This window comes from Tenrec ecaudatus, chromosome 18, assembly GCF_050624435.1.
Source record: "Tenrec ecaudatus isolate mTenEca1 chromosome 18, mTenEca1.hap1, whole genome shotgun sequence".
Taxonomy (NCBI): Eukaryota; Metazoa; Chordata; class Mammalia; order Afrosoricida; family Tenrecidae; genus Tenrec; species Tenrec ecaudatus.
In genome coordinates, this window is record NC_134547.1 from 63582618 (window position 1) to 63597443 (window position 14826).

Sequence of the window (14826 nt, forward strand, 5' to 3'; positions counted from 1 at the left end):
GTCATGATAGTGGGGTGGAGGAATCATTAAAGAACTAGAAGAAAGTTGTGTGTTTCAACGGTGCTACACTGCACTCTGACTGACTCGTCTCCCCATGACGCTTCTGTAAGGAGATGTCTAATTACCTACAGATGGACTTTAGGTCCCCACTCCACATCCACCGTCATTCACAATGATAGGATTTTTTGTTCTGGATCTTTGATGCCTGATACCTGTTCCTATTGACACCTCATGAGCACACAGGTTGGTGTGCTCCTTCCATGTGGGCTTTGTTGTTTCTCAGCTAGATGGCCATTTGTTTATCTTCAAGCCTTTAAAGACCCCAGATGCTATATATTTTGATAGTTGGGCACCATCAACTTTCTTTACCACATTTGCTTATCCATCCACTTTGTCTTCAGCGATTGTGTCGGGAATGTGAGCATCATGGAATGCCAGGTTAATAAAATAAATTATTCTTGCATTGAGGGAGCACTTGAGTAAAGGCCCATTGTCCATCTGCTACCTTAATACTAAATCTATAAATATATGTACATAGATCTATTTCCCCATCCTCATATATAAATATATTTATACATGTACATGCCTGTATTTAGACCTCTATACATGTCATTGGCCTCCTAGTTCTTTTCTCTATTTCCTTTTACTTTCCTCTTGTCCCACTATCACATTCAGCCTTCATTTGGGTTTCAGTAATTCCTCTCGGATACATTGCCCTTGATCAAGCCCTACCAGACCTCCTACACCCTCCACACCATTGATTTAAGATGACTTGTTCCCTTGTCCCTGGATTTGTTAACACCCGCTTCCTTTCCCCTGCCTCCCCCTCTCCCATGTCCCCCTGGAAACCCTTGGTCCCATTGTTTTCTCCTCCAGATTGTTTATCCCACCTACCTTATCTAGACAGACCTTCAGAGATAATAATATGCACAAAAAAAACAAAACAACGACGACAAAAAAAGAAAAGTCTATAAATAGCTCAAGGTCTGTTTGTTAACCTTTAGGAGTATTTTTCCGGTTGAGTCTGATGGGGTGCCATGCCCTGGCCCCACAGTCTGTTTTTGGTCTTCCCTGGCAACTTCATTGCTCTGCTCCCCTTGCTGTTCTGTTACACACCCTTAGTGTTTCACCTCAGTGTGGTGGGATCAGATTAGGTACAATTCCCACACTGTGTCTCTAGTGTTGTTCCCTGTAGGGCTATGGGTCAGTGAGGGATGTCTATCTCGTGGTGGGGCCAGCCATATGGTCCTCTCTGTGCAGTGGCTGCTCGGAGTGGGAATACCGTCCTCAGGGCTAGGTGGACCAGGATGTGCTCCACTCTTTCTTCCTCCCCCTTCATTTATCCTGTGTGCTCTGATCAGACATGTCCCTCTCCCTGAGCTGTAGCTTCAGAGCTTCCCTCTGAGGTGAATTCTTCTTGTGGGAAGGGTGCTATCCACATAGTTGGGATTGGGGCCAGCCCCTTAGACCTCTCTACTAGTTCCCTGCTTCATACCAGGATGTTGCATTCACATCTTGGACATTCCTTTTTTTAAAAATCATTTTATTGGGGGCTCATACAACTCATCACAATCCATGCATACATCCATTGTGTCAAGCACATTTGTACATTTATTTCCCTCATCATTCTCAAAACATTTGCTTTCTTCTTGAGCCCTTGGTATCAGCTCCTCATTTTTCCTCCTCCCTTCTTGCCTCCCCTGCCCCACGAACCCTTGATAATTTATAAATCATTATTTTGTCATGTTTTACAATGTCTGACGTCTCCCTTCACCCACTTTTCTGTTGTCTGACCCCAGAGAGGGGGTGATATGTAGATCCTTGTAATCAGTTCTTCCTTACTACTCCCCCACACCCGGCTTTCTATACTCCCTATTTTCCGAGTGAGATAACGAGCCATCTTAATTCCACCTGCTACCTGAATTGATCTTTGCCATGCAACTTAGCATAGTCACAGATGCAGGGATATTTCAGTGATTCAAATACAGCTAGATGTTGTGGAATCGCTCTCACTGTAAGATGAAAAATCACTCCGAGAGAAAAAGACTTTGTGTGGAGAGAGGGAGGAGGAGATGGCATTTAGAGCAAAGGTCTGTCAAGCTCACCTCATCCAGTCCTCTCGTACCTGATGCCTAGACAGCTGAAAATGACTGGACACTTGGCTGCAGGAACCGAGTTAAAACAGTTACCATGAGAGTCGGGTGCAGGAATTACTGGGGTCCTTAGACATCTTTGCTGCGTATTATATAATCAGACCTATAATTTTTTTAATTTCTTACCCTTGTTAATAAGTTGTTGTGAGGTGTATATCATCTAAAATAATGTTATTTTGTTCCGTGAGTTAGGCGAGACATCTGCTCTACCTTCACATCATTCATTGTCAATAATAAGGGGGAAAATTAGCCACAGCATCTTTGGCCAAGATCTGGTGGCATAGTTCTTTTAAGCCCTAGCTTCTATAATCGACTTAATGCCAAATGATGGTTTTCAGCCCTTAGCTGCTCTCCAGTTCCTGCTTGTGACCCTGGACCCACCCAAGTGTCTCCTCCCTCCACAAGCGCCTGTCTTGCTTTCCAGGGGCTGTGTCATTGGACCCACCTTCCACTTTAATGTTCCTGCCCTGAATTTTGGCGACGTTTCCTTTGGTGAGTAGCTTCCTATTTTAAATCAACAACTGGCCGAGGTTGCTTTTCTCCAGGGGGGAGGACAGCGGTGTGCACAGCACCTCGCTCACTGCTTCTAATGGTAATGCTAAGAGGGCCGAGACTTGCTCCTTCCTCCCCCTGTGACGGTGGCGTTTCGGTGCCATTTTCTGGTTTCTATGTGACCGTGGTAACCATGTTCTGGGACACAGGCTTCGGCTGCCTCCTCCTTGCTTCCACAGTGAAGCAACAGACTGGTTTTGTGTGCCCTGCTCCCTGGGCATCCTGCTTCTGTGCAGATTCTGATTCAAGCCCGGTGGGAGAGATTAAGACAAATCAGCATCTCTGACCAAAGGACTGGGAGCCCTGGTGGTGGAGTGGGTTAAGTGTTGAGCAGGTCGCTTAACTGAAAGGTCAGCAGGCAAGGTCAGCCGTTTCCAACCTAGAGCAACCTGAGGCGGTCAATCTTCATGGGAGCAGACAGCCTCCGAGATCCCAAAGGGGCAGTTCCACTCTGTCCTACAGAGTCGCCATGAGTTGGAATTGACTCTATGACAGTGAGTCTTTGAGCTTCTATGGTTGTAGATGAGGAACCCTGATTGGCTGCTAGCCCCAAGGTCGGGAGCCCTAACCCACTAGCTCCTATTCTGGAGGAAGATGAGGCTTCCGTAAAGATTTACAGCCTTGGAAACTGTCAGGGAAGTTCTCTGTTCTCAGAGTTGTCCTATGGGTCCCTCTGAGTTGGCAGGAATGTGCGCGCGCGCGTGTGTGTGTGTGTGTGTGTGTGTGTGTGTGACTGAGAATTCTCGTTCTGAAAGCTGTGACAAATCCAATAGCCACCTCACACCAAAACAGAACCCATGGCCACCAAGTCAGTCCTGGCTCATTCCAACCCTGCAGGACAGAGGAGAGCTGCCCCACTGGGTTTCCCAGGCAGATGGCCACTGCTTCCTGGTGGGTAGGAACTGCCCACCGCTGGGCTGGCAGCGGAGCCCTTTCCCCAGCGCCCCAGGAGGGCTCCTGGCGGCCACACAGGGAACCCAGACAGAAGAGGCAGTGCTTGCAAGGAAGATACAATGCTCTTTAAGAAAGAATCCCAGTGTCAGCGAGCTGACTGTCTCGGGGCTGATGGAACACACCCACACCCGTCAGCTTTGTCTATGGGGGAGGTAAACGCCAGGCTGGTACCTGGCCGGTTCAAGGGCAGATTGGAAAGCCTCCCTTGGGAGAGGCTGTGACTCGACTTTGCATCATGCCCTGAGCGCATGATCCTGGGGCAGGACCAGGAATGAGTTATAGAATGTCTCCGCAGGCTCTGGGTCGCACAGCGGTCAAAACCATGTAAGTGTCTCCTCTTGTGAAGAAGATGAGCAAGCATGATTCCTGTTTTAGTTTCTTTTAAACTAAAATTTTTAACTTTTATGCCAGAGAGTAAACGCAGACTCTACTCTTGACAATTCAGGGGCTGGCTTTAAACCTCGTCTTTCCCTCCCTTGCCTTCTAGTAACTGCCTGAACAATGTTTATTCAACGAGTGGATGAAAATGCATCCGCTGGTTGTGTGGTTGAAAACAAGATGTTGTGTGAGTTGAAGTTAAGGAACCAGTAGTGAGCTGCACAGATGATTCATGGAAGAGATTTGGTAGTTGCTAGGGGAGGGTGGATGGGGCCTGTAGGGTGCAAATAGCTCAGTGCTCCACTATTGGCCAAAAGGTTCTAGCCCACCCAGAAGGACCTAGGAAGGGCAGGCCTGGCAATCTGGCAGTCTTTAAGACCCTGTGAAGCGGTTCTGCTCTGCCCACGCAAGTCTGAATCCACTAAACAGCATCTAATACAAGGGGAGACCTGGGACAAGGGAGGGGACTATGTGGGAGTGTGGGGGTGGCTTTGCTTCCTCACCTCCTATTTGTTTTCTAGGATTTCCTCACACCTTAATTTGCTCCCTCAATAATACCTCCTTGGTCCCTATGACCTTCAAACTGCGCGTCCCAGGGGATGGCCCTGGAAGCCCAAGTGTTTCCACTTGTGAGCAGCCGCCAGACCAGCCGTCTTGGGACAAGGAAAGGATGCCAGCAGTGAAGCCAAGGGAATTCACCATCTCTCCCAGCTGTGGCACCATTCGCCCCCAGGGATTTGCAGCCATTCGGGTAAAGTTCTGAGCCCCCAGCCCCCAGGAGGAAGCAAGCACATAAACTTCCCTGTAGAGATTCTGACCACGAAATGAAATCAATTATGCAGCGAAAGAACCCAGAAACTAGTGTACTGGGCAAAGGAACCCCCACAACTCCAGTGGGTTTACATCGTTTAGGCACCTGGTCCGCCCCAGCATTCACCCACTGCTGTAGAGTCAACTCTGACTCTTAGGGACTGACTCTACCAGGCAGAGTACAACTACCTCCTCGGGTCTCCAAGACTGTAGATGTGTGTGGAGCAGAGAGCCTCGGTTTTCTTCCTTGGGGTGGCTGGAGGGTTTGAACCATTAGCCTTGTGCTTAGCAGCGCAATGTTTTACCCCAACAGAATATGGACTCTCCTTATTTCTAGTGAAACTACTGCTCTGCACGCATAGTATACTTCCCAGTATAGCTATAAAATAAAGATCCACGAACTCGCCGGAACCTGGATTCTCCTTTCCTTCCCGCTTGAGAACTCTAAACCAATCAGTTGCCAGGTTTATGCCACGGGTGAAACCTAGTTTATTCTGATGTGTGAGCTATTTAAGCCGAGGCTAACAGTGATAGTGGCTAGTCAGTCACCCCTCCTGCGTCCTTTCTGAAGCCGGAGCAGGGGGATGCTGGGGCCATAGCCCGGTGGTGCCACCTGCAGAATCATGTCCCTGTTCAGCGAGAAAGGTTTCCACCATCTTCTCTCACCTCTCTTTGCTTCTCTGTGCAGTTAGGTCCAGCGATGTTGAGGCTGCATTAAATGGAAATGATGCTATGCTCTCTGGGACAGGGGAACAGAATTGCCATATTAAAGATGGCCATTTTCTCTTTAGTCATTATCAGTGAATAGTTATCTGACTCTTGTTTTACCCCAGATTTGGTTGAAATGTTCCTTAACGTCTCCCCTCAAATTTCCTCCTCCTAAACCTCCCTGGGCATACTTTGCCTGTCTCTGGGCTTCTCCCCGAGCCCAGTGTGGCTTGAGAGCCTGGGGCATTATAAGTTCCCCGCACTGCCCGGTGTGACTCTCCTGGTGAGAAGAGCTGCTCTCCTGGGTTTCTTTGTTGTTGTTCACGCAGTAAGACTGGGCCCTCCTGCTACCTCTGTCCCCTTTTCTCGCAGTAAGACTGGGCCCTCCTGCTACCTCTGTCCCCTTTTCTCTCGTTGCTCTCCCAGGAGGCACTGGGAGACTTGAAAATGCCATAGCTCCTCTCTAGCGGCTTTGACCAGAACATCTTGTTCCTCTGTCTTCTAGCCACAGGCAGACACATGGATAAGGGGGCACAGGTGCATTAGGACCCTCTGCACGCTGGCACAGTAGCTTCTTTCCAAATCCAACGCGTTTTCTTTCCAACTCAAAGACTCCAGCTCCACTTTATTGCTTCCTTTATACTCAGAAAAGCTCCCTCCACACCTCTGTTTTCCCTCCCCATCTGCACTTCAGCCAGGCCTGTGTGGGCCCAAATTTGCATCCAGTGATTCCCTTTGCAACCTGAAAAATTTTAATTAGTATCTGATACATAATTTATAGACAGAAAAGCCTTAACCCATGCCAGAAGCGGTTTTCTGGAATTAACAAGTATCTCCGCCAAAACAAATCATTTTAACGCAATTAAAAATTGCAACCAGGCTCTCAAAAGCCTAAACGCGGGACTTCACAGAGCACCTAGAGGCCGTGGTCTGGCCGGACACCGCGGTAGATGAAGCCTTTCTCTGCAGCTTACCATTTTCTACTCCCATGGGGAACATTTGGGGTCGGAGGAAGGAAGATTTTTTTCAATAAAACAAAGGCTATCCGATTGATCTCCTAGTCTAGCTAACCAATTTTCTGGAGGTCACCTAGTTGTGCCCATTTGTTTTCCCATAAGAAACTTTCGCTGTAGTTTTTCGCCAACATATCGGGTTGTCTAATCTGAAGAGCCCAGGGTTGTCAGGGAGGAGTCTGCACTGCCATGACTTTGCTATCACTGGTCCTGCCCGGCCGTGTTTCACATTTCACGAGGGCTACCTGGCTTCTTTGGCACAGCCTCCCCGGGAATGAGCGAGCTTGTTGTACTAAAAGCCATTGGATTTCTAACCTGGCCTTTACAGACACTCAGCGCGCCTTGACCCTCGCCACGGAACTTGTTCAACTAAAAATGTAAAACAGGATCCAGCCGTGCAAGCACTTGAAAAACCACACTGATCAGCGTAGCCTTCCCACCGACCTTTACAGAAAAGCAACGTTTCACCTTTTACGTCCCCACTCCACCCCCCCAGGTGACCTTATGCTCCAACACGGTGCAGAAATATGAGCTGGCCCTGGTGGTAGACGTGGAGGGCATTGGAGAAGAAGTGCTGGCGCTCTTAATTACAGCAAGGTATCAGGCTCACCTGCTTCCTCTCTCCTACAGCCTCCCCCACCCACCCCCCACCCCTGCCCCCTCTGAGCAGCCAGGAACGGCTGCCTCCCTCCCGAGAAGGCAGCAGCAGACTGCGCAGTGCACAGTGGGCTTGTTCTACCTGGGAACAGAAGCAAAGGACAAAGCCCCCCAAACAGCAAACGTTACTAAAGCCCTTTTGGTAGCAATGAGAAGGGACGGGTGTCTTCTGCCAAGTGTTGAGGTCACGGCGCTCTTTAATGGGCTTGACTTGCCAAGTATAGAGCAGAAAAGGCAACCTGAGCAGGAAGAGGTAAGCTGTGGTAGGTTCTTATTTTTACCTCTACCAGAGGACTTCAGTAAGTTCATGGAGAGACGGAATTAAAAGCAAATGGCATTTCCCCGGGAATTTCTGAAGCCCCCTCATAATGTACCCCAGAGTTATGCCATTTCCATGGCAGATGATCCTCTAGCAAAAGCCCCCTGCTCCCTGATGCCGTGACTGTGGCTGCACCCGCAGGCTGCCAGTGGGCCCCCACGTGAAGCTCTTCTCTAACCACTGGAATTCTGCAGAACCATCGCCCACTTCTCTCCTGATAGAGGCAGCAGTGGGCCTGGCAGTGTGCCTATAATCCTGGCTCTGCCGTTTACTGACAGGGTGACCAGGGCGCTGGTACAGATGGTGACAGTGGTCCTAACTAACACCGCCGGCTGCATTCTTCCCAAAGCAAGGACTGTCCAGATCCAGACTATAAAATGTTTGTCTGAAAATGCCGGCCACGGGGAAATGGCAGTGAACTTCTGCTAGGTTAACAGGCCAGTGCCGAGCCCTCGTGTTTCCGTGAATCTCATGAGGACGGGCCTTACAGAAGGTGCCGATGTGCTGGCTGGTAGGCAGCTAACAACTAGTACCATTTCGTGTGTCCTAGGCTCAGATGAGGTCACAGAACAGCCTTCGGAGAACTTTCATCAGATTCCCTTTACTCAGGAACCCCGCTGCCCTGCCTCCCAGTATAGCGTCCAGTGGCCTGCCTGGCCTCGTGTGCATGTGTTTCAGAACAGCAGGAACGCTTTCACCTGCTCCGCTCCATACCCAAGCTCGCCTTTTCGTCTTGTGTTTGGTTTTGGTTTTTATGAGTGTTTCTGATACTTTCCAGGCCCGTTCCCCCACAGCTTTCGGTTGGAAACCTGAATTTAAAAGGAGGAGTGGTTTCAGAGTCTCTGAGTGCCCTCCCAGCGTGCACCCTGCGATCCACGTCAAGGAGTAGACTCATTTTTAGGCACAGCATTTGGGGCAGGAAATGAATAGCTTTGATAAGTTATTGGTCAACTAACACCTCCCCTTGTCGCTGGGCATGGACACGTCATCCCAGGCCAAATGGGAAATGCGGACGTTGGGATTTAAAAGAAGCTATCTCATGTCCTGATCTGTTGGAGGAGTTCCCAGAATTCCCTTCCTACAGTCATTCACCCCGGAGTCAGCAGCGACAGCTTGCTGTGCCCCGACTAGGCGGACTGCCTTTTCCTGGGCACCTTCAGGTCACTGCCCCACACCCTTTCCTTACATCAGCACCTGCACATCGCATGGCACCCTAAGAGCGCTGCTCCCTTCGTTTTACGTTTGAGGAAAACGGGGCTTGGGGAACGTAACTTGCCCAAGGTCACACAGGTTATAACTAATAACATTAGCGTTTGAACCTGGCTCCGTCTCCTTCAGAAACCAGCGTTCGTACCGATGTAGGACGACTGGTTAGACGCTGAGAGTCACAAAGCCACACACAGAACCAAACCCAAATCCCCGATACTGAGGCAGCTGGAAACGGAAGGCTTCAATCCCTTCCCCTCCCTGCTTCACCCCTCCATATTGAGGACCACTGTCGCGGTGCCAGCTCTGGGGTGAGCAGCTGCCGGTGTCTGCTCATCCAAGGCAGCTGTTCTGCATAGAAATTAGAATGATCACCATTTATATGGCGTGAGCCACTGCTAGTCCTTGGGGGTCTTTCTGAGTGGTCCAAAGTGTCACAGCTACTTTGGACCCCACGCTGGTGGCATTGGCACTTTTTTGACATGGAAACAGATCCACCACCCTTAAAAACTTGTCCCATGGGAGCCGCTTGCCAAAGGACCGCCAAATGCCACCACCACCGGCACCACAAAAACAATGGAAATATTAGTCACTACCCACAGAAGACAGCTGCTCAGGAATCCTGCTTCTGGTCCTCTTTAAAAATTATTACCAAAAAGTGGTGACTAGGGGTTAAGGGAGAGCAATGACAGGGGAAAGATTTGAAAATGATTTAATGTAGTTCTTAGAGGGAGACCCCAGTGTGACAGTGAGAGATGTCTTTAACTCGGGACGCTGCGTTCTCTCTATGTAAACAAGGTCTCTATCTTTTTGAATTCCGAAACGGGCTCCTCCGAACAGGTGTGTTGTACCTGCACTTCGTTTGGTTCGGACCGAGGTGGACTTTGGCCGCTGCTTCCTGAAGTACCCGTATAAGAAGTCAATCCAGCTGATCAATCCCGATGACCTCCCAGGATTCTATGAGGTTCTGCCTCAGGTAAGTCACTTTATCTTCAGTCGGTGTTTGCTGTCCTTTGGCGGGACTGTCTCGATGAGAAAGACCTTCTCCTGAGCACGTGACCTCATGTGATTCGGATTTTTAATCTTCGGATAATCTTGAAATGTTATTTAACCACAGCTGGGTGGCCATCTGTACGCACGAGCAGCTGCAGGTGCAAACAGTTGTTAATTTCCCATGAAAATTGGCCTTGATAAAGAGGCCCGGGGGTCGATTAAGCCAACGTCTAGAAGTTGCACTTGCAAATAATTGCCTAGAAGTTAGCCAGGCATGGGGAAGGAGGCCGAGCTATGAGTGCTCACCCCCAAGATCCACGGTCCTGACGTGAGCAGCTTCTCTGAGATACAGCGGCGCAGTATTTATCAGTGGGCTTGTGGGACCAGACGGCTAGAAGCATGAGGAAAGAAACATGACATCTTACTGCCTGGTGGCATTTACCTGTCTCCAACGCCACGACACCTAGCTAGGTACGGAGACTAAAAATAACGTAAGCAAGTACGGAGAGAGATTGATACAGATGAGAGTAACGGAAGCCACTCATGAGATGTGACTTACCGAGTGCCTACTTTGGTTTAAAGCTCAGCTGTGCATGTACAGCCTTCACATGCATATTCATGCCAAAAGTCCACATGGAGGTTTTACCTGACCGCAAGTTCCATCGGAGTTAAAAGAACTGCAGGGAGCCCACAGAACAGACACCGGTTCAAGAGAAAGGAAGACAGAGCCGCCCGTCAAAGCACAGGCAGAACTGCGCCTTCAGGGCTTGTGGCTGTGCTCATTTTGCGTGGAAATGGACAAAAGCAAATGGTGCTCAGAGAAACCAGATGGGGAGCCATGCTTCCTGGAAACCCACATTGGTAGACACTGGACTGTAGTGACCCGCCCTTCCTTCACTGAGCAAGCATATCTTGATCCGCGATGCGTGTTCATAGTGGCTCTATTCACAATAGCCAGCGAGAATCGGCTGATGGATGGATCTTAAAATCTAGTATAACCATACCAGGAAATACTACTTGACCATTAAAAACGAAATGTTGCTATGCTACCGCACGATGAATCCTGAAAACAGTGGGTGAAGTGAAAAGATGGTCAATCTCAAAAGACTACATGTATATGAAATGTTGAGAAACGGGCAAATCCTCAGAGCAGATTGGTGGTTACCAGAGGCTAGGGTGGGGGGCGGAGAGGGAAGAATTGGGAAACACTGCTTCATAGGCCTGGGGTTTCCTGTGGAGGTGATAAAAATGTCTCTCAACTAAGTAGAGGTGGATGTGGATGTCTTAAATGCCACTGAGTTAGTCACTTGAAATGCCTGGGAGGACTGGAAGCACAGGGAGGAAGAGGGATCCGTGACTTTTTCTCCAGCTGCTCCTCAGGAGAAAAAGGCAGCCTCTCCCTGTGGTGAAGGTTGGATTGAGATCTTTGCACCCTCTCCATTGGACCAAACTTCTCACTAACTTGGAGTACTCCCCCCCCCCCCAGGCCCCCGTCTTGCTTGAACTTTAACCTTTCTAAAGCGGTTCCATGGACTCAGAACAAAGCGTGCTTTCAAACTGCTTGGTAGTTATTTCATATTGTGTCTGGGCATGACTGTCCCTGGCTTTTCTCTCCCAGAAGCAGGTCCACAAGAATGCACCTGGAGTACTGCTCTCCAGCCCCAGTCCCCGTGGGCTCATCCCTCCCCACAGCACCATGGACATTCCTCTGGCCCTGGAGACCCAGGTCACCGGAGAACACCGGTCCATAGTCCGTGTCTTCGTCTTCGGAAGCCCAGACCCTCCTATGGTGAGAGCCAGTGTTTCAGAATGACAGTTGACATGGCTGGACATTCTGTGAGATGTATCAAGCACACGTCCTACTGACGTAGCCTCGAGTTGGCAGTTCTCATTTTAAGTTGCATTCCGCAGTGGTAAAATCCCAGGGCCGGGTTATTTAGGGAATCAGTAAACATATTGATACATATGAAAGTCAGGATGATTTATAGAAATTGCTTTTAAGCCAAGTGGAATGCCAGATGTATTTCCACCAAGGGGAAGAGGCTAGCCTGCCTGACTGTTTAAAGACCACCTTCATGGGTATGTCGGGTTTGAAGCTGGGTTTAATGTCACTAGTTTGTAGTATATGGTCTGTCACATCGTGTGGGACTGCTCAGCATGTCTCTTTGCCTGTGGATATTGACCAGACTTGTAGCCTAAAGCCACCTATGCAAGCTGTGAGGAGAAATCCTTTCTGTCCCAGTGAGGGCTGAGGGGGGGCGGAGGAGCAAGGAAGGCTCTCTGTGACCTACGCTGGATTGTGGGATGATCCTGGGCGCCTGAAGGAGTCTGCCCAACAGCACAGGCAGCGGTGGAACTTTGCTTCACCTGGGAGATAGCAGTAGCAGCCTGCATTTGTTTGAATTGATGTCAATCACGTAGAGCGTTTAAGAGACGGACATTTTGCTTTTCCCCCATGTAAGATGTCCACGGCCAAGCTATGTGACCTGTGAGGCAGCATCTGAAATGCAGGCCCTGAATTGTGCCACAGTGCTGGGCCCTGCTAGCCTAGCCCTGCTTCCTCTCCACAGAGGCAGTCCCGTGAGAGTACGACACCCCCCACCCTTGGGCAGACACACAGAACCCTGCCGAGGGGTCTGCTTTAGGGAAGCAGAGCAAGGGGTGGATCTCAGCCTCTGACCTGTACATATGCAATGACCCTGCCCTGTCCGTGCCAGTAAAGCAACAGAACTTTGGACTCCAACCTCGCCCTACCTAGCTCTCCAGAGCAGGTCTTTCACCTTGTGTAAATGTGCTTGAAGCTAGAGTACCAAGAAGGAGCCAGCGGGAGAAGAGTATGTGTCCTCCTCAGTGCACACCCGTCCTGGGGACACCACCCAGCTTCCTGGTGGAGGTATTCCAGCTAATGGACCTTAGGTCCGGCCCAGCCTGGCAACCCCTTTTCCCTCTGCACTGAGAAGCAATGTGAATTAGAATGATCGCCTTTTATGTCCCTGCTTTTATTAAAGGGGTGACCAGAAACTTTTGGTTGATTTTAAAGGCCATCATTTCCATCTATTCCTGTGCTTTTTCTCTCTCTCATGGAATGCAGGTCTGTCGCATAAAGAGCATCGGAGAAGGCCCAGTTGTCTACGTACATCCCACTAGCATTGATTTTGGCCAAATCTACGTCCTGAAGGACTGCTCCAAGGCATTCCATCTGTCCAACCAGTCCTTCATCCCAGCATCGTTCCAGGCTCGTATGGTACGTAGGTTGTAGAAGCACCACGGGATGAAAGCGCGGCTCTAGGAGATTTCCTCCAGGTCAGGTGGCCCTGTGTTTGCAGCATGTCCTTGAAAATGGTTATTGGAAGTAGGGATTGGCATGGCCGAGTGGCACTAGACCACGCCATCCTCATGCCCAGTTCCTCATTAGCATTATCTTCATCACTAAGAAGCACAGGATGGCTTTTTTTCCCCCCACAGTATGCCTTTGTTAAAAAAAAAATTTTTTTGAGACAAATACATTTCCTACAATCCCAGTTCAGGATGCTGGGCAGAGGTCAACAAGATCTGTTCAGTGGACTGTACTATAAGCCAAAGTCTCTTTTCAAAACACACTTGTTAAATGTCTTTGCAACTGAAAGCGTTTGCTTATATTCTATTTGTAATTTATCTTCCTCCTAAGAATATGTTAGCTTACGAAGATGAGTGAAATACAAGATGATGTTGTTAGGTGCTGATTCATGGCCAGCCTGTGTGCAACAGGACAAGCCACTGCCCTGTGCGGGGCTCACAGTTGTGGTTACGTGTGAACTCAGTGTTACAGACACTTCGTCGATCCATCTGGTTGAGGCTCTTCCTCTTTTTCTCTGACCTTCTACAACAGTTATTAGTCACCAAAGTACTAAGGAAAGCAACAGAGCAAAAATAGATATAAAGTGATACCAGAAATGAGTGTTAAGGGTGCATGTCAAAATAATATTTATACCTTCTAGTGTACTATAACCTATTCCTTTGCTACGAGATTAGAAAGTTTGTGTGTGTGTGTGCACATGCATGCACAATTTCAGAATTTAGGGATGTCTAATCAAGTAATTAAAAGTATTCTTGATTTTAGAAATAACTTTCTACATGTAAATATAAAAATTTTAATGGTACAGTCTCTTTCTATCCCCAATTGTTGGCATTTGGATAAGAGCTAACACTTCATATGTCCACTTGTCAGATCTTTCTGGAGAATAAAATATTAGCAATTTTATAAAAAGTCACTCTCTAAAGACGTGGTTATCACATTTTTTTAACTGACTTGTAATGGCTCGTCAGAGACCATTGGTCCTAATTAGTAGTCACTTATTTTTTATTTTTATTTTTACATTTTATTAGGGGCTCATACAACTCTTATAACAATCCATAAATATACATACATCAGTTGTATAAAGCACATCTGTGCATTCTTTGCCCTAATCATTTTCAAAGCATTTGCTCTCCACTTAAGCCCTTTGCATCGGGTCCTCTTTTTCCCCCCCCCTCCCTCCCTGCTCCCTGCTCCCTCATGAACCCTTGATAATTTATAGATTGTTATTTTGTCATATCTTTCCCTATCCGGAGTCTCCCTTCCCCACCTTCTCTGCCGTCCATCTCCCAGGGAGGAGGTCACATGTGGATCCTTGTAATCAGTTCCCCCTTTCCAACCCACTCACCCTCCACTCTCCCAGCATCGCCCTTCACACCCCTGGTCCTGAAGGTATCGTCCACCCTGGATTCCCTGTGCCCCCAACTCCCATATGCACCAGTGTACAACCGCTGCCCAATCCAGTCCTGCAAGGTAGAATTCGGATTATGGTAGTTGGGGGGAGGAAGCATCCAGGATCTGGGGGGAAGCTGTGTTCTTCATCGGTACTACATTGCACCCTGACTGACCCATCTCCTCTCCTAAACCCCTCTATGAGGGGATCTCCAGTGGCCAACAAATGGGCCTTGGGTCTCCACTCTGCACTTCCCCCTTCATTCACTATGGTATATATATACATATTTTTTTTTTTTGCATGATGCCTTATACCTGGTCCCTTTGGTACCTCGTGATCGCACAGGCTGGTGTGCT

At 48.8% G+C, this 14826-nt stretch overlaps 1 protein-coding gene across 1 annotated transcript in view; it reads left to right on the forward strand.

Moving 5' to 3' along the window:
• The window catches only part of HYDIN (HYDIN axonemal central pair apparatus protein), a 285134-nt gene that overhangs the window by 85784 nt on the left and 184524 nt on the right, over positions 1 to 14826 (forward strand). Inside the window, exons 12-17 of the mRNA XM_075536735.1 lie at positions 2578 to 2645; positions 4559 to 4788; positions 7065 to 7165; positions 9591 to 9726; positions 11368 to 11532; positions 12835 to 12987. Of these exons, the coding sequence (XP_075392850.1) occupies positions 2578 to 2645; positions 4559 to 4788; positions 7065 to 7165; positions 9591 to 9726; positions 11368 to 11532; positions 12835 to 12987 (853 nt within the window). The remainder of the gene's footprint in view (positions 1 to 2577; positions 2646 to 4558; positions 4789 to 7064; positions 7166 to 9590; positions 9727 to 11367; positions 11533 to 12834; positions 12988 to 14826) is intronic.